Source organism: Gopherus flavomarginatus, chromosome 21 (genome assembly GCF_025201925.1).
Source record: "Gopherus flavomarginatus isolate rGopFla2 chromosome 21, rGopFla2.mat.asm, whole genome shotgun sequence".
Classification (NCBI taxonomy): Eukaryota; Metazoa; Chordata; order Testudines; family Testudinidae; genus Gopherus; species Gopherus flavomarginatus.
The window spans coordinates 17,406,984-17,430,634 of NC_066637.1; the positions used below are offsets into that span (position 1 = coordinate 17,406,984).

Here is a 23,651-nt window from a genome sequence, read left to right on the forward strand (position 1 = left end):
GTATTGCTGTGCCTGATCCTAAGTCTGATTTACTTTAAATTTTTTAATTGAGCCCTGACATTTTTATTAATCTTCCTATTAAAACATAACAATATTTAACACCTGTTTGTTCTCTTATCCTGTTTCCCTCCCTATCTATGCATTTCCCATTATTGTCTGGTCCCCTCCGGTTGTGGGAGTCTGGGTTATACTTCCTCTATATGGGCATTTTAATTCCCTGCTGTGGGGGGAGGAGGGGGGTTTCTCTTGAAAACCAATCTGTATCTAATCTTATCAAACATCTTTATAATATTGGATGTTATATTATTTATACCATCTTTGAGTTCACCCTTCTCCAACTAACATAAATGTTGGAATGTTTGATAATTCTAACTTCAGACTTACTTCAATAGGGAGATCTGGGTCTCCTGCTGTTTTGTTATTAACTTTGTTAATTTAATGTTGTGATTTATATTATAAACCACATTTTATACCTATTAAGTATATTTTACCTACAGAGTTAAATATTGTGTCAGCTAACGTTTTAATCCTTAAGCTCCTTATTTAGAAAAGGTACTTTTACATGTTGATTTTACCTAAATTCAGTGCTACTCTTCCAGCTAGTGATCTTTCCCCTTCCCTTCCATATTACATTCTGTATTAATCAGATATTAGCCCAAGCGTCTTTATTTGAGAAGAATGACTATGTTCTGGCAACTGGAAAATGTTTCCCTCCCCCTCAACAGAACAAATAGTTGTTCAAAGTTTCTCTTCTCATTGGGTGCCTTTGTTAGTGCTATTCTAGGTTGTTAGCTTCCTGAGCAAGTCAAGACCACTTGACTTTGGAGTTTCTCCTTCATTGGTGGAGAAGGCTTGGAGAGGCTTGTTAGCAGGCAGCTACCAAGTGGCATGCTCCCAAGTCCATCTCGCGTTGTAAATGGGACTCCTTCATGCTGTAGTCACATTACTGTCAGACTACTCCCTCGACTGGCTACATACAGATAATAGTCTCCTAACTTACTGCTTGCTATGTTAACGTATGATGTAAAGGTCAGGTCTGGGGAGAAAGCAAACTGCTAGTTGTTTCCCTTTAGATTCTCTTCCCATCCCCAGGGTGTCGTCCCATCATAGTCTTTCTTGAATCTGTGCAAGAGGGTAGCAGTGTTCTGAATGACTGTCTAATTCCTGGCTTTAGGAGCCATTGGATGTTCCTTGATGATCCAGCAAAGTTGTCTTAAACTGATCAGTTTGTTGGAAGAGCTGAAAAAGATTGATGCACTTTGTATCACCTGCAAATCAACATTTATAATTTAGCACATTGTTTAAAATAGATCTATACATAAAAGGAAATGTGTTGCTTAAATTAAAAAAAACCAAAACAAAAACCCTTCCCTGGGAGCATGGAGACATATTGCTCTTCATTATGGTATCATTGAAATGAACATTAAAAGCTGGTTTGAACTAGCAATGAGCATGTAATTATGGAGCAGCTGCAGCACAACCCATCCCACTGATGCCTTAGCCTGACAGGCGTGGGTGGGTGTGTGTGTTTGTGTAAACTCAGATTACCACAATTCTTCCACCAAAATGGGATTAGTCATTCTCCTGGGAAATGAGGTTTGATGTTTTTAAAATGACTAGGATGGTCTTAATGAAGACAGAAACGTGCATACCACATGTTTTGCAGAATTGCCAGCAGCGATTGGTTTAAGACAGCGAACACTTCCTAGTCTGGCACTATTGTCACTGTATTATCCTATTACTTTTAGTCATATCTAAATAGCTGGAGATACTGACAGAGGCTTGAAGGGCCATAAACCCCTACTTTGCCTACTGTTTTCTTCTCCATACCTGCTGTGAACAGACAGCTGGACACAGGTGGTATTCAAATAACCTTTTACTTATTTCTTATTTGTTTAAACTATAGTGACTTACTTGTAAGCCAGCTAAGTAAATTATCAAGTAAGTACTTTTCTGTCTGAAACTCTGCAGTAAATGTAACAAGTAGATTAAGTGATGACTCGCCTCCTATTCTATGAACTGGATCTCTATTTTCGTCAAATATATGAGACTCCATTGTTCTGCATAAGCAAGAGAAAATTGTTCATGTGGCTAACACAGAGCTATATTCAAATTAATGTTCTGCAGGATAAGCTAACAATGTTTTAGAAATCTGTATCAGGAGCAAACTCCTCCTACTTTTAAAGCCAGTCTTTATTTACACAACTGACCTCTAAATGGAGCTTTTGATTTGTATTTGTGATGAGAGTTAGGAAGTGTACAATTAATGATGGACAATAATGGAAATGTGACTGGCTGAAAGACCTTCACTAATAGAAAGTTTTTTCTTTTAATTTCTGGCACTATTTGGGCAAGGTGAGGGTGGTCTCTTCTGTCATGAAAATCAAATGGTTTACAAGGACACCATGTGCAAGTGTCTGATTAAATAGATAAAGAGGACTATTTCATTAAAAAGGCCTTGCCAGCTAGTTTTGGCTCCAGATTTAGGTTCTATTTTATGTTTTTATTTAAAAAAAGCTTTCACACATTTATAAATATAAATAAGTTATTGGTTTGGATTTCAAACTAGGAAATATTTAAACTCAAACAGAGCACAGGGATAAGAAAAGTGACTCCGACTATTACTGTTTTTATTGTTCAAACTGGGTGAAGTGAAGAAAATGAGGTGGTGACAACAAACAGGTCTTTTCATGCTTTCAACTTCAGTACTCTGTGGTGGCACAGGTAACCAATTGTCATTTAACAATTACTTTTAAGCAGCTGTGACCTCTGAATACTTTAGACTGGCTGTGTTTCATCGACACGCACAATTTATTAAACCCTTTCCTTGGCCATAAACGCAGGCAATGGAGGTTGAGGCATTTGCTTGGGGCCTCGCTTAGCTCCATGATCCAGTCTCCTCCTTTGCTTTCAGCAGCAGGCAACTCCCAATTCAAGTTTTAACGTTCCCATTCTCTCCTCCTAGAGGAGAAGACCCTACCATTGTTGGGGCCCTGTGGTGAATTCCTTGCTTGGGGAATTGCAGACCCATTCTTGATTACATTAACATTGAAGAAATTCAGTCCCATATCATTGTGGTGGTCTCTAGATATATACCTGAAGAGAACCATTAAAATGAATGTGTGACATCTTGTCAGCCTTAACTTTTAGTAGCAGCAAATTTCATTTAAAGGCTTTTAAACATTTAAACATTAATGAGCCTCTATAGTCTCAATTTTCTATTTTCCCCCTTATCAGTAAAACTTAAACCTGGGGTCAGAGCCCCAGATAAGATGGAACATTGTCGCTACAAGTCGTGTATTGGATTAGATCCACATTAGAAATTGATCCCATGATCATGGTAATAGACTTTGTAATGTTGTGCATAAATTAAATACACTTAAACCCATAAGAAGAAACTCAAACAGTTTTTACCATAGTTTTATTAAAACTCCCCTTCCCCCTTAAACAATCATTCTGTTTCTGGTGACCACTGGTGGTGGTGGCCTCCAGCATAAGGCTGGTTCCATTGATTACTTCGCACATCTTGCTCACTTAAAGTAGGCCACTTGTGCCATTGTCATGCATTATCACTGCCACACTTAGCAAGGGCATGGTGCTGACCACATGCCGAGGCAGTAGCTCCTTTAGCTTGTTTCTGTCATGTTGTGAGTTGTTTGGGAGGGCTAACCATAACACAGCAATCCATATCCACGCTACAGCTAAACTAAGTCAAGAGAGCTTTTGTTGTAGGGTTTAAACATGATTCTTTAACACTGTTGTGAAATCCTGTAAACACGTGTGTGGTGGTTCCAGCCTGTTCACCAGCTTTAGGCAGCATTCTCTCTAATGCTGTTACAGCATGGACAAGACAACAAGCCTCTGAGCAAAATGAAAGAGCAGGCAGTGGAGCAGAAGGGGCTGCCAAAGGGGAGTGTGGACAAAACCCCCTCTCCCACATTCCCTGAATAGTTATCACAGCCTGGAAGGAAAGTTGCCTGACTTGCAAAACACAGGGTTAGCAAAGAGGAGTAGTGAAAGGAATGAGAGTGAAGGGCTATTCTTTCTCTTGTCGCTTTTGAAGCTCCAAGGATCCCTGTCCACTTTGCCTTCCTGCCCATGCTCTCCCTCTCCAAGGTTCTGTGTGGCTGCCAGCCCTCCAGCCAAGAAAAACTGAATAGCCCCCTCCCTTGGGAGCCCATCCGTGAAGAACATTAGTTACCTAGAGCAGTGATTTTTAAACTTCTTTTCTAGGGACCCAGTTGAAGAAAATTGATGCCCGTGACCCAGTGGAACTGAGGATGAGGGGTTTGGGGTGTGAGAGGGGCTCAGGGCTGGTGCAGAAGGTTGGGGTGCAGAAGGGGGTTAGGGCTCTGGACTGGGGCTGGGGATGAGAGGTTTGGGGTGCAGGAAAGGGTTCCAGGTTTGGGGGGGGCTCAGGGCTCGGGCAGGTGATTGGGGTAGCGGTTTGGGGTGCGGACTTACTGCCGGTGGCTCCCGGTCAGCACCACAGCTGGGGTGCAGAGGCAGGCTTGGCCCTGTGGACTACACTGTGCCCTGGAAGCGGCCAGCAGCAGGTCCAGCTCCTGGTCGGAGGTATGCAAGTGGCTCCGCGCGGCTCTCTCCCCTCAGGGGAGGCACCACCCCTCCCCCCAGCTCCCACTGGCCGGGAACTGGCCAATGGGAGTGCTGAGCCAGTGCTCAGGGCAGGGGCAGCGCATGGAGCCCTGTGGCCCCCTTGCCTAGAAGTTGGACCCACTGCTGGCCGCTTCCGGGGCACAGCATGGTGTTGGAGCAGGAAGGCACTAGCCTGCCTTTTAACGTCCCGGTCGGAGATGCTGACCAGAGCGACCTAGTGCCTTATATGCCAGGATCCAGTACTGGATTGTGACCTGAACTTTGAAAAACTCTGACCTAGAGAACTTACTGTAGAGCAGTGATACTTGGACCTTGCTGGTTTGGGAGCCAGATTAGCAATCATTACCCTAAAGAGCCACAGTTGTGTGAATTCATTGTTTCATTTACCAGTGCTATGTATTCCTATGACAGGAAAGATTTTGTGTGCGCGTGCATATATAGATAGCTATGTGTGTGTGTGAATGATTCTCGCAGCAAAATGGCTGACCAAGTATTCTTTTATCAACTACAATCGGTTAACATAGTTCAAGCTCCTAATTGGTTACAACTTAAATTGGTTAATAATTAAATCACGGCGTTTTTATATGTGCTGCAAAGAGCTGCAGGAGACACATTAAAGAGCCACTTGTGGCTTGGGAGCCTCTGTCTGAGTATCACTGCTGTAGATGTTCTCCATGGCCAGGGACTGACAGTACTGCTCTTTGAGTAGTTTCTCAGGCTGCTGAGCGAGAGAAGAGTTGCATTAGGGTTTTTTTAAGTCCTATTTCCAGGTTTGCCATTTGAGCTGTAATGGGGATCTGCTGGATCTCTGGGATAGAGGGATTAAAAAAAGTCTCTCAAAGCACAGGCCAGTAAGAGAAGGAGGTGGCTTACTCACTTTCCAAACATAGACAAACTTTTTGCTTCAATGATGGCAGTACTTAAGCATTTGTTTTGTACGAGGAAAAGACATTGAACATTTGACCCTAAATATAGATGACCTTTGCCCAGAGCCAGACTTTGGGCATCACAGTTCAGAGGACTGAAATATCGAAATATTTTGCCTTGCAATTTATTGAAGCAGAACTTGGTGTAGATCTGATGTCTAAATCCATGATTGAGGCTTTTCTAAGCACACTGTTTCTATATAACTTTAATGTGATTTTTTTTTCCTGTTTCTTGAAGCTGTGGAGTGGAATGCCATGGCCAGTTCCTCAGACAGCGAAGATGACAGTTTCATGGCTGTGGACCCAGAAGAAGCAGTGGTGGAAGGACCAATGGAGCAAGACGATGAGCCACGTCCTGAGCTGGAGGTTGAGGAGACCAGGCATAACCGATCGATGTTGGAGCTGCCAGAAGAGGTTTTAGAATACATCCTGTCCTTCCTCTCACCATACCAGGAGCACAAAACCGCTGCCCTTGTCTGCAAACAGTGGTATCGCCTCATCAAAGGTACAAACAGCAGCAGTGAGGTCTTTCCTCAAATGAAAGGATAAAAGATCTATTAGTTTTCCTGTCCAATCTTTTTGCAGTGTTTTTAAAATTCAGCTCTCACTGTTGCTTTTCCTTCCCTCCACACCTTAATCTGGATGTTGCAAAGTCTTGTTGTGATTACTGAACTAATGCCAGAAGAATAACTAAAGCTGTTTGCTTCATTCTGTGCAGGTAGGACTAGCAGTAAAGCACCTCATAGTGAAGTCTCTTATCTACTATAAAAACGTGGGGTGTTGTGTTTGCTTATTGGTCTCACACCAACCTGGCAGACTCTATGTACTGTGCTTGTCAAAAATGTCAAGATAAAACTAGCCAGCTGACTACTTCTGTAGTACCCCAAGGTACTGGTATATGCATTGTTTCCTGCCTTGCATTCACGTCCCTCACCTCCATTCACGGTAGCAGGTCCAGGGCTCCATGTCTAATGTGGCTGCACATATTGCTGCATAACTGTGGTCCAGAATGTAAGCCTTCATGTGAAAACAGAATTAAGTCCCTGGCTTTTGTGGTTTAGAAGATAAATTTCATAATATGAACTGCACGTAAATTGATGTAGTAATATCTGCCTGTGTCTGCAGATACCCTAGGGCTAATGTTCCAGGCTATGAGCTACTCCTGTTTACCTCAATGTAATACTAATTTCGAAGCGTAATACCGATGTTTTAAATATCCGCGTTCTTTCAGTGTTGCTCATTGTAGCAGAAGCCTCCAGCAAAGGTGCTTTATCATCCTTTGATGTACAGGCAGATATTGGATAAGTTATAGTGGGAAAGGTGGATACACTCAGGGTTTGCTGGGATGACGATGATGAGGAATCCAAATGCAGAGGATGGATGGTCTAAGGATTAGGTTGCTAACCTGGGTTCAGTCTCCTGCTCTGCCACATACTTCCTGTGTGACCTTATGCAAAGCATTTAGCCTCTCTGGGCCTTAGCTCCCGCTCTGTAAAACATGGATAACAGCTTTGCCCTGGTTGACAAGGGTGTTGGGAGGAGAAATACTCTAAAGATTGAGGCATTCAGATGCTGTAGCAATAGGCACCCTATAAAGTACAATGAATTAGGTAGACCCTCTCCCAAATTTAAATTCACCTCTGTCTGCCCAGAACAAAGGGGAGAGGATGCTTCCTTTCCCCAGCAGCTGATGCCTCAACCAATGTCTTGTTTCCAAGAAACAAAATACTCCCATGTCCCTGGCCACTACCTGTATTCCCTGTCACAAGATGCTCAGATACTAGAATGATGAGGACTGGCCAGGAGTGGATAAATATCAATTAGTTTTAAAAAATGTTTTATTTAAATACAGGTTTATTTTTAATAAACCTATTTAAAATTAAATTTGAAATTTACAACCTAAATTTAGGCTTAATCTTACTGTAATCTAATAAAGTTTTTTTAAAATAAAAAAGTAGTACATCCTTGCTGTGCAAGTTTTAAAGTCAGACTACTGGACTAGTGGAAGTCACTGACTAAGCACCTGGAATCAGAGTTTGTCAAATGCGGTTTTAACACTTTGACAACATAGCCTCTTCTGCTGGTGAAGAGAATATTTTCTTCATTTAGTTTATTCAGCCAGTTCAGTTCAGTGAGCAGTTGGTTCAAAGTAAAACTAATTGGGAGCTGTAAAAGTAGGAAAACTACATGTGAGGCTGAGATCTGTTAGTTCTAAAATCCCAAACAACATGGTGACCAGAAACAATCAGTTCAGTTCACTAACTACAGATAATACTGCCTTTGTTTAATAAATTAGTTTTAAATTCAAAACATGTTTTGATAAACTTTTTTTTCTTATGTATCCAGCACATTTGAGGTAGTTTTTTACTTAAAAAAAAAACAATAAAACCACCCTCAGTGCTGTTTTTCTACGTTTTTAATTCTCAAATTTTTATCCAAATGGAGCCTGACACAAGTAAAAATACTCATCTAGTAAATAAGAAATGTAGCATTCACCTCAATTTCTAATTCAATTCATTTTCTAATATAATAAACTAAGACTGAATAAGTGTAGGTTAAGCTACAAATTACTTTAATAAATACATACAGATATAGCATATCTGCCTGGTTAGTGAAAAGCATCATCAAATTTAGGGCAAAGACTATAACTGAAAAATCAGTATGTTTTAATGCTTATCAGCTAATGAGAATCAGCCTTTCTAATGAGAATCAGCCTTTCTTTAGGAAAATAACTAAAAAGTACTAATGCAAAACAAGATGAAAATCAATGATTTAAATCAAGGTTTCCTGCTTGATAATTAAATTGCTGTAATTTACCCCAGGGTGGACTGGATAAATGCACAGAATCCTACAGGGCAGTTGTTTTCAAAACAAAAATATGCAGCATAGTAAGTTGAGGACAGTGAAAAATACGTGGGAATTAATATCAAACAGTAAATACTGTACTGATGGTATTGGATTTGATTAGGGCTGAGAGCTGTCAGGGGAGAGAGGCCTGAATTATAAAAGGCAAACTTGCCTTACAGGACACAGAGTATTTTTTTTTTCATTGCATTTTTTTCCCTGGTCACACCTGTGGGATGTGTCTTAGGCCTGCAGTTGCCGTCAGTGTCCCGTTCGTTAAATGACCTGTGCTGCATTCTCTGAGCAGGGAGTTCTGCACCTTCTCCCACCTTATCTGGCAGTTTGAAAATGTCACCTGCTTGGTCTCCTGGAGGTGAGGGCCACTGAAATGCAGAGGTTTTTTCTCTCTGCCTGGAAGCTGTGTATCACCACGTGGTATTTCTGTAAAATATCTAACTTGCAGGTAAAGCACAAATCCCCATCTCTGTTTAAAAGATTTTGAGTGGATGGGGAGGACACATTGCAGCAATTCCCCCTCAGCTTACTTCTACCCCCTTAAAAAACAACCACAACAAAAATAACTGTGCCGATTTTTCCCGATACTCCGTAGCTTGTTTACCCTCCATCTGTGTTTTGTTTTTTTTAAGGCTGTGTCTACACTGCAACTTTCAGTGCTAAAATTTTAGTCTTTCAGCGGTGTGAAAAAAACGCATCCACCCAAGTGACAAAAGTTTTAGCGCTGAAAAGTGCCAGTATGGACAGCGTTTTATTGCTGGATGCCAGACTCCTGACATTAAAGCTCACTGCTCGTTCAGGGGGGTTATTTTTTATTGCTGTGAGAGCTCTCCCCCAGCAATAAAGCTTGACTACACTGCCCATGTCACAGTGCTGCCGCGCCATGCTGTAACATGAGCAGTGTAGACATACCCTTAGATTAAGCCCTCTGGGGCAGGGGTTTTCTCTGTCTCTGGAGCGGTGTGCGCTGGCCGTTGTAGTATGCAGATCGGAGCTGAACAACAATGTGCAACAGTTACTGCTGGCTCTTTGCTGACGGGAAAAGTGAAATAGGCAGGTGTACCTGAGTTTCTAGTCTTGGCTCTGTGGGGAGCCTGGAAGTCTCTTTGTGCAATCTTCTTTTGTAAAATGGGATTGGTGCTTGCCTACCTCATGGGAAGGTCGAGAATGGATGTTTGCTGAGTCCTTTGAACATGTAAAGCTCTGTATCGCTTCTAAGTATTCTCTCCCCTGCTCTGAGTTTGACCTTCATAGTTCAGATGGAGCACTTCTGGAAGTGAGCAATGCAAAATTCTTTCAGCACATCAAGTTACGGGAGGTAACAAACCCTTCTCCAGCACTCCTCAAGCAGCAGAGCGATCAGCCCCTCATCTGAAACTCTCACCCTCTGCTGCTATGTGATGTGCAGTCACCTGCTTGTTTGTTCTTTCAGTTATCATGGCTTAAAGGTATAAAGGAGAAGCCTGGAATGAAGTAGAAATTAGTGATTCACCCGAAAAAAGAATGTGGGAGAGGCGTACTGTGTACAACAGGGTTGAGTGACTTCAGGCAGCATGCAATTGAGTGACTAGTTAGTCTTTAACGCTGGGACTGTGATGGGGGGAGTTGTTTAGCAGCCATGTCAGTTTAGCAGCTACTATAAACTACAGCAAAAGCAGTTGCTCATCTGTACCCTACAGTGCAGAGAGGGTCACTTGAGGTAAATGCTTTGTTTTCTAAGGCTTAATTTTTCCTGTTTGTCAGGATATATCTGCTTTGAAATCATATAATTCAGGTTACATTTCTGATGTGACCTCCTGGGGACCAACTGCCCAGGGATCTAGGGCTTTAGTTTGACATTTTCCTGCCACAAATCCTGGAGTATAATACTCAGGGTTTTTGGGTTTTTTCCCAGCATGGGGCTTTCAGTAAGAATTTTGGGGAAAATCTCTTGTCAAGTTCTAGAATCTCCACTGTCCTACATTTCAAGGCCAGAAGGAACCATTGTCTAGTCTGACCTCACTGTTAAATTACACCTTTATTTCCAGTCTGAATTTGTCTAACTTCAGCTTCCAGCCATTGGATCATGTTCTACATTTCTCTGCTAGGTTGAAGAGCCCATTATCAAATATTTGTTCCCCATTTAGGGGATTATAGATTGTAAGTCACCCCTTAACCTTCTCTTTAAGATAGACTAAAGGAGCTCAATCTATCACTAGAGGGCATGTTTTCCTATCCTTTAATCATGCTTGTGGCTCTTCTCTGAATTCGCCAATATATCAACATCCTTCTGGACACCAGAACAGGACTCAGTATTACAGCAATAGTTGCACAAGTGTCAAATACAGAGGTAAAATAACCTCTCTGCTCCTACTCAAAATTCCCCCGTTTATGCATCCAAGGATCTCATTAGCCCTTTTGGCTACAGCATTGCACTGGGAGCTGATGTTCAGCTGATTATTTACCATGTCCATCAAATCTTTTTCAGCCGCACTGCTTCCCAGGAGAGAGTCCCTCCCATCCTGTGAATATGGCCTTCATTCTTTGTTCCTAGATGTATGTTTAGCTATGTTAATACTTGCATGACTTGCTTATGATCCAGATCACATTGTATTGGTGACCTGCCCTTTTCATTATTTACCATTTCCCCCAGTTCTTGTCATTCTCAAACTGTATCAGCAATTTTGTTTTCTTCCAGGTCATTGAGAAAAATATTAAGTAGTGTAGGGAAGGGGTTGGCAACCCTTCAGAAGTGCTGTGCCAAATCTTCATTTATTAACTCTGATTTAAGGTTTTGCATGCCGGTAATAAATTTTAACGTTTTTAGAAGGTCTCTTTCTATAAGTCTATAATATAGAACTAAACTGTTGTTGTATGTAAAGTAAATATGGTCTTTAAAATGCTTAAGAAGCTTCATTTAAAATTAAATTAGATCGGGTTTCACTGCCACCATCCAGAATTCTTAGTGTCTGGATCACTCCCTTTCCCCCCAAAACCTTCCCCTCCCTGGGTAGCCTTGAGAGACTCCTTAGGCATTTCAGCCCCTACCTCTGCTAAGGGTCCACTGAGCTGTGGCCTCAGCTCTATCATGTACTGGTCTGTAGAGATGCTGTACCCATGGCAGGCCCTTTTCGAAATTTTCTAAGAAGGCCTCAGTATCATCACCTGCCTTGTAGGTGGGGAATTCTCTGGGATGGAAAGCAGTATCTGGAGAAGGGTTGTTAGGGTTGGCTGGTAACTCCTGCTTAGCCCATGCTAACTCCAGGGCATGCTTCTGGGCCTCCCTCTGGATCTCTATAGCCCTCTGGTGTGCAGCCTCATCTCTGGCCATTTATCTGTCATGTTCCTTTTGGATCTCCTCAGCCTGGAATTTGGCTAATTCCAGCTCCTGTTGTATGGTTTTTTTCCTTTGCTTGACATGTTTCTGTGCTCTGCCTGAGCTATCCTGGTTTGCGAGGTCAAACAAACAAACCAACCTCACAGCTTTTAACTGGACTTCTCAGAATGAGAGAGAGACCGGAAAAACTGGTTTGTGACTTGTCTTTTAGAAACTGTTAATTACCCTCTAGCTAAGCCTAGCTGGAAATCCTTTCTAACAAAGCCTTGTTAGAAAAACCTTAATCTGTTTGCCTTCAGTGTATTTCTCCTTCACTGCTTCTCCAGCATCTCAAAGGAGGAAAAAGAAATCTGGCTAGGTTCCTTTAAAATCGCTCCACTGCTCACCCCCATTAGCAATCATAGCCACTTATTTACTTGTTTTACATTTACATTTTGAGACCTATCGATTAACCAGTTTTTAATCAATTTAGTATGTGCCATGTTAATTTTATATTCAAGGTTTTTTAATCAAAATGTTTTGTGGTACCAAGTCAAATGTCTACACTGCAGTTAAAAAACAGAATCTGGCACGAGCCAGCTTACTTGGGCTCGTGGGGCTCAGGCTGTGGTATAGACTTCCAGGCTTGGGCTCTAGGACCCTGCAAAGTGGGAGGGGCCTCAAATCTCAGACAGCTCCTCCTGTGGGTGTCTAATTGCAGTGTAGACGTACCCCCTGAGATCCTTGTGCCCTGAAAGGTCACAGTACAAGCCTCCAGTCGGAGTTTGGCTTGGCTGGATTTGCTGCATGGAGCCATGAAGAGAGATTGGGAATGCTGGTGCCACCAGCCCAATCTTGGAGGCCACAGGCCTGCCCCTTTTGAAGAGGCACACTGTTGGGGCCTGGCACACTGAAGGGGTCACTCCCAGGAGACAGTCTGGGGCATAGACCAGTCTCCGTGACAGCGATGCGTAACTGAAACTAGAATCCAGCTCTCAGTGAGCTATTCCCTTGGTAGGCAAATCTGGTATTTGTTTGCTAAGAATTTTAAGAACTAAATCCTCTCCTCTTGTATCTGGCTTAAGTGGTGTGGCTTGGTTTAGGAGGTTTTGTGAATGCTGTCAGGAGCGGATGTTTCCAGGCCATGGACTGTCTGCCAGGCTGCTCTGCGACAGCTACTGCAGCCCTGAGACTTTAGTAGACACTTCTCCTTCCACTGGGGGCAATGTCTGGGGGATCCCCAGAGCCAAATCTCTCAGCAGAAATCCGCACCCCACATACAGAACCAGCAGCTCTGGTTCTGGTCCCGCTCTGCATGGGGGCCTTTGTGGCCACAGGTGAAGAACCTAAATTTCCCCTTTAGCAATGTGAGAAATGAACAGATTTTAATTAAAGTATGTTCTAATAGGAATGGTTAATTGTAAATTTATTTTAAAATAATGTTGCCAATAGCAGCCGACGTGCTCGGAGAACTTCATTATAATGTATTGTGACTCCTCAAAGGTTCATTTCAACAAACAGGCAGATGCTCATCCGGCAAAGAAGCAGTTGTGCACAGACGATATGTGTGGTGATTAGGGCACAGCAGGCTTGCGTGGCAGCATAGAACACAGGCATTGTTTATCTGAAAACACCTATTTTCTAATGCCCCAAAGTGTGTACTAAGCAGCTATTCACCACCAACGCAAAAAGATATTTATAGACACCAGACATCTCTGACATCCATCTCTCACCTGGTCTCTGGTCTCTCCAGCATCTGGCTCCTGCTGGCAGATTAAGTGGTATTGCATTGTGCTTTAAGGGAGGTTCATTGGGCCTGCCGCTGTTACTTCGCTTCTTTGTCAATACATTTGTCTCTCACCACCAGCCTGTATATCCCCCATGTATATCCTCTCCAGAGACTCTCCTTAACTGTAGTCTAGGCCTTCAGCACACTGACCTGTAATCCCCCAAACCTCCAGATTCTCACTGTCTTCAGCTGTTGAGCCCTCTAAACTATTTCTGACTCTAATTTAAGCACTTGCCTCTGAATCAGACTCATCTAGAACATGGTCATCTTACAGTGCTGGTAATTTACCCTAACTAGCTGCAGGTTTTGGACAGGAGAGGATAACTGATACAGACAATGTGTATGTTATTAGATTGCACAAAGGATTTATTCTGTCATCAGCCTGTTGAAGTCTTAAAAACAGAAAAATTGTGCAAATCATTTATAACCAGTTACCACCTTTGAGCCCACTCACTGGCTTTGAATTGTCTGTCCTCTCCTCTCATGAATCCTCTGTGGGCCTGCACTGGAGCAGTTATAATCCTTTTGTCAAAATGCAAGGACTTACCTTCTGATCACTAACCACCTTCTTACACCTTCCATGCTGCTCCTCCATTACCAGCCTTATGACATCCATTCATTACCCTGTAATTGTTACCCTTTTTATCATTTTCTTCCCTGACCTGGAATTGCAAAAAAAAAGTGAAGTATGCATGGCTTCTAGGAGAAATGGTTACACTGTCATTTATTTCTATTGCTCCCTTAGCATTTGCCATATTGAGTTGGACTATTTGTTCATCAAGACAAGTGACTTAACCCATGCCTAATTCAGGTGTATTATGGGTTTCGTTTTCCTCTGGAAATTGTGCAATGCTGATCATGGAGGAACAACTCCTTCCTAGTCTTGTGACTATAAGTTTGTGCCAGAAGCATACTAAAGTATTGTTTTCTCCCTTTTCTAGGTGTGGCACATCAGTGTTATCATGGCTTTATCAAGGCGGTCCAAGAAGGAAATATTCAGTGGGAGAGTCGCACGTATCCCTATCCTGGAACCCCAATTACACAGCGCTTCTCACACAGTAAGTACACAGTTAGAAAGGAAATATGAACTCTGAGAATCCAGTAATTCAGTGTGTTCCACCCCTAGCAGCTACTGTCATGTTTGCAGAGACTTTATAGTACAAGATGTTTTTACTTTGACCCAAGATGTAGCAGTAGTGCGCAGCCCTATAGTTGGGTAAAAGTTACAAGTATGTGTAATATGCTGTTCTGACAACATAAACAGTGTACAAGAATAGATATGTGATAAACCATTTGTTGTTAACCGTCTGATGCTAAGTTAAGAGGCAAAGTGACTGAGTGACTTAGGAGCACAACTATTGAAATCAGTGGGATGTGTGTTCCTAAGGCATTCGGGCACTTTTTAAAACCCTACCCTTAGACTTAACTAATTTTCTTCTTAAATATTCAGTCCCTCTTAGCCTTCTGCAGTCAAAATGACAGAAGCTTCACTCTAATGACTTCGGTGCAGTGACATGGGTAGAGCTAATGAATTGGAGCCTGTACACGGCAGCTGGATTGGCATCTGCGGGTTGCTGCAGTAGATAATGTTTACATATTTCTGCATTATTTGGAGGAAGCTAAGCTATATTTTACTTCATGTAAAGCATGCAGGATTGTAGATTAGAGGTACTGAAGCAATCACATTTTTTATATTGGTATGATTTGTTCATAGAAGCCAATAACTCAACTGATGCTGCTTAGTTTAGGAGTGAATCTCTGCTTTACCTCTAAATTTCTCTAACAAAATTGAAAAATGTTCACATGCAGGGACGTAAATCAAATGACAATTCATTTGTATTTCAGTAGCTCCTAGAGGTTCTAGTCATATTGTGCTAGGCAATTACAAACAAATAACAAAAATTCAGTCCTTGTCCATCTACTTCACTGGTTCTGGCCTCTCTGGGAGATGGCCCTTGGGAACAGGATTTCATTTTAAAAAGGTAAATATAAAGTGAGTGGTTGATAGGATTCTAAGTGTCGTCAGTCATAACATTTTCATATTCCCAAGTAGTAATATATTAAGCGAATGATGCGCAGAATATGGAATTTGTGTGCACTCATGCACACACCAACATCCCTCAGTTTTAAGTACCAGTGCTAGTAAGCCACCTGACGATGACTTGCACACTGTTCTTACGACTTTCCCTCACCCGTCTGGCACTATTTACTAAGCTGCCTTTAGTAGACAGGCTAAGGGGGCAGCCAGGGATTAGATACAGATTTCCAGGCTTGGGAGAAACTCGCCAAACCCAACAAAACCCCCCTGCCAAAGCAAAAATTTGAGAATATTTTACTACATATAAGCTGTGAAAATTCCCACAAGTTCCTCTTTTTTTAGTGCTGAAAATTTTAGAGGGGTCTGTTCTGATATATTTAGGGTGTAGACACACACACTAGCATCCTTCATCTAGGAAGTAACTGGATAGCGAGTTTGCTTCATGAAAAGGGATCTCAGCCAGGCTTGGTTGAAAACATTGGAGAGAACTTTGGATGAGAGAAGTTTTGTTAGTCAGGAGGATAACTTGGTAGTTAAGTTTAGGCTTTAGAATGCAGGTTGTGACATTTTATACATAACCGATTGTTCCCATCTCTCTCTCTCTCTGCTTTTTATTTGAATCTCTATTCTTTCTTAAATTCCTTTATGTAACTGAACTCAAGTGCTGTGCATGATACAGGAGTGATGGTCTATGGTAGAACTGGTACACTGTTCCTTTGGGAGCAGGGGATCTAGGATTTCTGTGGGTATCCAGTGATCAGGGACTGGATACTCCAGGGGGACACTTTGTAGGGACATGGGGACTGGGACGCAGCTGTTGTCAACCTGCCAGGCAAAGATGGCCGGTGTAGCCCTGCGGAGAATGTGGCCGACATGCTGATTAGGCAGGAGTCCCTCATGTAGGAGGCAGGTGGTAATAACGTGACTCTCAGCCCTGAGTGCCCCAAGAAGTGTCTCAGTAGTATCTGTTTAAACTCACATCCCACACACCAATCTAACCCTCAGCGAGTTCAGAGGGTTTTTTAAATGTTTTATATTCAGAAAAACTGGTTCAAATAAAGTTGTTTGGTTCTGTCCTTGGTCAGATTTTTGGATAATGTCTCAATGTGGGCGAAGAGACCTCTGGTTCTTGACTTCCAGGTAATCAATTGTTCCATATTTTTGAAGATTCCTACATTAAAGCCTGGAGGTAGAAAAAATCCATTTTTTTTAAGAAGATTGTATAGGTCTGATTTTTGCCAAGTGTATTATAAAACTCAAGCAAGCTTTAGTCATACTGCTTTTGTCTTGAGCAGAATAAATAAGAACCTATTATACAAATGTAGTACAATCTAAAAATATACAATTACAATAGAGCAGTGACTCATCTAGTGAAACACAAATGGCTGATGTGATCTCATAGCTACATCAAAAGGTCATGGCAGACAGCAAAGGAATGTAATACGTTATGCCAGAAGAATTGATCCCTCGATGGAATACTTGGTTCTGCAGTGACTTCTAAATGCCAAATCTTTTTTTCTCAGTAGTGAAGCATGTTACCAGAATACTGGCTAATAAAGTTATTTTAATTGGGAAAATTCTGAATAGCTGTCAGCAGCCTAGATGGCATGTTCATCCTTAGGTATGTTCACACCTATACAAGGGCCTGGGGAGAGAGAAACTCAGAAAAACATACCCATAGTGGTGCTTGCTTTAAGAGTGGTCAGCTTGGCTTTCACCCATATGGTGTCTTACTATAATAGGAACAAGACCAACCATGTATTTTCCTTTGTACAGTTTTAATATATAAAGTAGAACCATGGGAATTTTTTCACTGCAGACATTGGGGCTGGGGGGCCAGAGCAGAGGAATGCAGGGGTTAGTTTCATAAGGTCTGGAGCAATAGTCTATACTGGCACTGACATGATATCAGTGCAAATCTATTCCTACTTTTGATGTAGGTAGTGTAAACAGTTATTGTAGGCCTAGTGGAACATATGGTTTAATTTGCAGTCTTACTACCCGTTGCTGTGGTGCTGTCAGCTCTCTTAAGCTAAGCAAGGTCAAGCATGGATAAGAGAGCTCTAAGAACCCCCCCAGGGGTTGGAGGGAGTGTAGCTGATTATTTAGTGGATAGCACTATTTCCTCTGAGTCCATACTGAAGCACTGCTGCAGTGTGTTAGGAGTTCAGTATACTATTGGGAAGGCAGCCTTTGACGGGAGATGGAAACTGATTTTGATGACTTAAGGTCATTCAAAAACCCAGAGATGGTTTTCATAGGAGTAGGGATTTAGGCCTGGTGACTTCACTAAATTCTAACTCTAGTAACTGTGTTTTGCTTCCCTAAATTTTTGGTGGTGGTGGTGGTGGTATTCACTTTCTGTCCTAAATTGCAATGCCATGTCTATGGACAGTACTATTAAATAGTTGCTGTATTGCACCTCAGCAATTGCAGCACTGCAAGGGTGAGTGAAGGGATCTGTACAGATAACAACATTTACCAGTTTGTTATAGTGCTTTGGAACCCTTCACTAAGAAAACCATTGTATATAAAGGCCTGTCCTTACACTCCAATAGTCAGGTCCACTAAGGAGACTTCACAAAGAATTTGCAATAATATTTTCATTGGGAAGGTGGTGTGGAAATGCAAGTTGGATATAAATAGAGCCCATTTCTTTTCCTTCCTCTTAAGGTGAGACAGATAAACTTTCTTTATTTCTGACCTTGAAGGTAACTGCTATACGTATACTCAAGAGTTTTGATGCTCTTTGTTGTATTTAGTAAAGTTAACAAGTTGCCCACTTTCCTTGCTCTGAAAGGATTTATGTATTGAATCCAGCCTTCTCGGTTATAGTCCGCTGATCTTACGCTGGCTGTCTCGGACTACTACATAAGAAGTTGTGATATAGCATAGAAGTAATAGACAAAATTTAGAGACACAAATGTGTTTAAAATAAGATAACTTTTGAAATCATTGCTTTTGATCATCTCTAGGTATTCAAATATAATGGAGTGTTTTACAATGTTTCTGTTTTATTTAGGTGATAGTGGTGAGAGTGGATTTTAGGAGCACAAATCCGCTTGACTTTCAGTGGGACTTGTGCGCCTAAATCTTAGTTGCTTTTGAAAAATCTACCATTAGTTCTCAAATTCTCATGCCATCTGCCCAGCAAAAAGCTCTAAGCACAACTTCTTCTAATGGACCTCATCTTCCATCCTACTTGGTGGATTGATGCTGGCCCTTTAAATATGTACAACTGGAATTTTCAGTTGTACTGTCATTTTTGCATAAATTGAGCTGCCTTCCTTTTCCAGAAGCTTTAAATGGTTTGCTAAAGAGAGGCAGGAAAGCACAGTTTAAATTATTTTGGTCTATGATTAAAATACATACTGTGCGGACGTCATGGTGCCTGTCTGGCTAGCTTGTTTTTAAAACCAAATAGAGGAGAAGAATGCTGCCACCTCCCTTCAAAAAATAATAAATTGCCTGCACTGTGATGCTGCTTGAAAGCAGCAGTTGCCAAGAGTTTGGACTGAGGTGGAGTTTAAATAACTCTTAACCTGCCACTATTAGCAAATGATTGGTTTGCAGTTTGATGGGGAATCCATCAGGCAGCCTCTAATGCTTTTGTATTTTCCATTATCTCTTTGTATCTGAACAAGATGAAATTAAACTTGTACGTGCATCTATTGATTTAAATTGGGCAAGATATGGGAGGCTAGAAATTGATCTAATGGGCTAGTACCCTAGCCTTTTACCTGTAGAGACTGGGGTTTGAATATACATTGAGCCACTATGTGAAAATGAAATGTGGTGTTAGCCTAGTCCTTATCAGACATGTGCCTGCATCACAAAAACATTGCAAAACTTGGCAGTCTCTGCTTAAGGAGAGGCCCAGGATTGTATAGCAAGCAGTGCTGCAGATCAGCATCAAGGTGAACTGCCAGAGCTTGGGAAATGGTACAGACACAATATAATGCAAGGATGGTGCATCGTATCATCCACCCTAAAATCTATCCCAATACTCATTCTGTGATTGGTAATTTAGGTTTGAGTGGGTGTGGTCGATGTTAAGCGCTTCTGTTATGTAGCAATGGTATTCTAAGTAGGAGAAATAGAAAAAATATTAGATTATACTCACTGCCTTTGAACATGTTGTAAGATGTATATACATATAGGTATGTGTGTGCCAAATGATCATGCTCTGTGTAAGATGTTGACTTGGACCATTGTCCCGGTGTGCTCCGTATCTGCAAATCCCCAGCTCCTGCTGTGTGGTCAGCTCATGCACTGGACTTTTCTGTGAAAGCCAAGGGCATTAGAGCTATTGGCTTTTCTGTGAACTTTGAATAGAGGAAGCAGGTGATCTGCATGACAAGTCACAGGTCAGACAATGAGGCTTTTCTGAAAGGAGGAAATGGGTTTCATTGCTTCCCCTGCTGAGTGAAGTTGTCAGTGGTTGAATGTAGTTTTATTACATCTAATTCATTTAGACCTAGTGGCTCTCTTTGGTGGGATGAATGTGATAAAAGGTCATTGACACTACAAATATATCACTGAGTTGAAGAATTATGGCAGGGGCATTTGATCAGTAAAATCCCTTTTACTAGTACTGAATAAACTAACTTTGAGTTCAGAATAATTCCTCTGAACAGTGACCTTTGGTAACAGCGACCTACGCTAAAGGATTTCCCCTGGGCCACCAGAGTTTGAGCATCACTCCAATTACTCTCTTTATTCCACATTTCCCTCTATTTTCTGTCACTGATATTTTGACTCCAGTTACTCCCACCAAGATGCTGGTTACTTCCATAACTTGTGATTTAGAGGAAGGGAAGGGCTGGTGCAGGTTCCAAATACACTGTGTCCTCCTTGAGTTTTACGTCAAAGGAGAGCAAATATCAGGGTTCATATAGACAGAGCCCTAATATTGTAAAAGGTGCAGCTCCAGTGAACTCTGACAACCTCGCATTTCCTTTTCTTTTCAGCCTTCTGTCCTTCCTGGTGGAATTACCACCCTCCTATCTGCTATTGCTTGTGTAGCTTTGCTTCACTTGTCTTGCAGGTTATTTATAATGGTGCTTGGTCTTGAACTTCCACATCTGTTGCTGAGGTTTTGTTTGCGTAATTAGAGCTGCTCCTTCACTTCTGTGTTAGACCAGCCTGTGGCTAATGATCTACACCATAGGCTCACTGGCTGAACTTTGACATTCTCATTTGTTCTTCTCCTGGTCTATCCCTGTCCCTGACAAGGACAGTGATCAGTGCTCTCTGCAAACCCCAGCTGATACCCTTTCCTTTTCCCAAGGCTTAGAACACTTCAGTCTTGCTGTACATACATCTCTTTGTGTGTGTGTGTGTGGGGGGGGGGGGGCTATTTACAACTTGCTCTTTTCTGCTGGGTTTCATTTTCCCTTAAAGATTCCTTGAACTAAAATTAAGATACATTCCTGTAAGCTCCACCTCAGGGGGGCACTTCTGTTGTATATGTTTATGTTTAATATTAGTATTGGCATTACTGTCACTTTGTTCAGTGCATTTCTGTAGAACTTTGGGTTTTCTTAATGGTTGGAAGTATCTGTACTGATAAGTTTCCATCAGGATTCACGAATTGAATACATAAGTGCCAGTTCTCAATGCCCTCTGTTTTGGAGAGGGACGGTTTTGCTTTTTGATATGGTTTCCAAAATGTAATCAAGCTTTGGAACAGCAAATGGGCAGGCCGAGCCTTTACTGACATTACAGGCCATCTTCGTGGGCTGATGTTTCAGCGGAGAACGGAGCTAAAGAGAGGATACTTGATTAATCATAGATTCCAAGGCCTCAATGGACCATTGTGATCATCTAGTCCGACCACTTGTATAACACAGGCCATAGAACTTCCCCAAATGAATTCCTAGAGCAGATCTTTTAGAAAAACATCCAATCTTGAGTTTAAAATGGTCAGTGATGGAGAATCCACCAAGACCCTTGGTAAGTTGTTTCCATAGGTAATTACCCTCATTGTTAAAAATTTACACCTTATTTCCACTCTGAATTATCTAGCTTCAACTTCTGGCCATGGGATGGTGTTATGCCTTTCTCAGCTAGTTTGAAGAGCCTGTTGTTAAATATTTGTTCCCCATATAGATACTTATAGACTATAATCAAGTCACACCGTAACCTTCTCATTGTTAAGCTAAACAGATGGCACTCCTTGAGTCTATCACTATAAGGCATGTTTCAGGAGTGCTGGAACAATTTATATAGTTCAGGTGCTCAGAGGAATTGAACCAAACTGTAAACCCAGTATGTGATGGAAACCATTTGAAGCCAGGGGTGTGGCATGTTTACTAATCCGTTAATCATTCTTGTCGCTCTTCTCTGAACCCTCTCCAGTGTATTGCAGAACTCCAAGTACCTGTACAATATTAAAAATGCACAATCAAATGCAATAACTTGCCTAGGCAGGCCCTCAATCACACTATAGATTAAATACCAGGAAATAAACTTCTCCCCCACCTCCAGCCATGCCATGTGCCTCTTGCCAAAGCTCTGAGGAAATAGGTGAACTTTGCAGCGTACCTTGAAGGTTAAAATTTTGGAGCTATTTCAGATCAAGGATGGATTGAATTCCTGGGTAGACCAGGGGACTGATAGCTTGATTGCAGTTGTCAGAATTGTTCATCATGAGATGCGGTCTCTTTCCGTAGATCACAAACCACTTATAGCTTTATAGTCAAAACCAACTCCTTACATTTCACCCAGAAACTAATAGGCAGCCAATGCAGATCATGGAGTCCTAGTATAACATGCTCTCTGCTTGAAACATCATGGAAGCGGGCAGCTGAATTCTGTACTTTGTACGTTTCTGAATAGTTTTTTGGTGTAGCCCCATGTAGAGTGTATTCCAGTAGACTCATCTTTAGGGGACAAAGGCATAGATAACTAGCAAAATTGCATCCCAGAGGGGAGAGAAACCTCACCAAGCACAGACTGGAAACAGTCTTGCAGTTTGTTAACCTGATCATCTGGAATAGTTGTTGTGATTTTGAAATCTCTCTCCCCCCTCTTGCCTTTCACCAGTTTGCAAGCTCAAGTTACAAACAGCAGATGCTCAGCCTCAGTCAAGGAGGCTTATGAAAGCTCAGCTAATTCTTCCCGTTGCTTTCCCCAGCCTGCCTCTCCCTGACCTTTGTCTTATCTGGGTGATCCTGTGCCAACTAGCTGTCTGTCATTCATGTCCCAGTCGTTGACACTGGCTTAGATGAGAGACGTGAAAAAGGGTGTCCTTGCCACACTAAACGATCAAATAACTGTACAGGAGTCCTGAACGTATGAGGGAAAGCGATCGTTATAGTAAGATATAACAAGGAAACCCAAGACTTTGAGGGGAAATACTCAAATAAGGAAGTTCATCTTGTATCATGTTGGCCTCTTTCGCTAGTCGGGATAGTTTAGTAGCCTGGACTTCAGAGAGTGTATATCCAGAATTCCTGTAGCCCCATGTTCAAACGCTGGCAGGAACAAATTGCTGTCATTCTTTTAGGGCAGATAGGACTTATTTATAGTTTCTGTTCAGTATGTTCTTGTTTACTCTTGTTGAAGGTGCTCCGATCCCATAGTGAGGGTACCATGGGATAAAAACCTAGATGGGTAAATGTAGGCATTATAGATCCATGTCTTAGTGTAAGAATCTGGGTTTTCTTCAGTCGTAACCAAAATTTCCACTTTTTACCCTCTTTTCACTCTTATGTGGTTTGCTTCACATCCGCTGCTGCTAGCTCCACCCAAAAGTGAGCTGCCTTTTGGCAGCTTGAAGTGTTCTGTGCTGCTTCAGGACAAAAAGTTCTTTGTAGATTTAAAATATTATGTTCCTTAAAATCTCCCTCTATCTTCATGTACTCGGGCTATGTGCTGTACACCGTAGTCCTGGTAATTTGGAGGATTCTGTGCACCATAGGCACCAACTACGTGGGTGCTCCAGGGTTGGAGCACCCATGGGGAAAAATTAGTGGGTGCTCTGCACTCACCAGCAGCCAAGCTCCTATCCCAGCCCCAGGTCACCTCATTTCTGCCTCCTCCCGTGAGCGCGCCACGTCCCTGCTCCTCCACCTACCTCCCAGCGCTTGCTACCACCAAACAGCTGTTTGGTGGCGTAGCAAG

At 42.0% G+C, this 23,651-nt stretch overlaps 1 protein-coding gene across 1 annotated transcript in view; it reads left to right on the plus strand.

Annotated features, from left to right (window-relative positions):
- Positions 1-23,651, plus strand: part of FBXO42 (F-box protein 42) — a 95,811-nt gene that overhangs the window by 30,931 nt on the left and 41,229 nt on the right. The window contains exons 2-3 of the mRNA XM_050931219.1: positions 5,782-6,048; positions 14,428-14,544. Coding sequence (XP_050787176.1) covers positions 5,799-6,048; positions 14,428-14,544 — 367 coding nt within the window. The 5' untranslated portion in view covers positions 5,782-5,798. The remainder of the gene's footprint in view (positions 1-5,781; positions 6,049-14,427; positions 14,545-23,651) is intronic.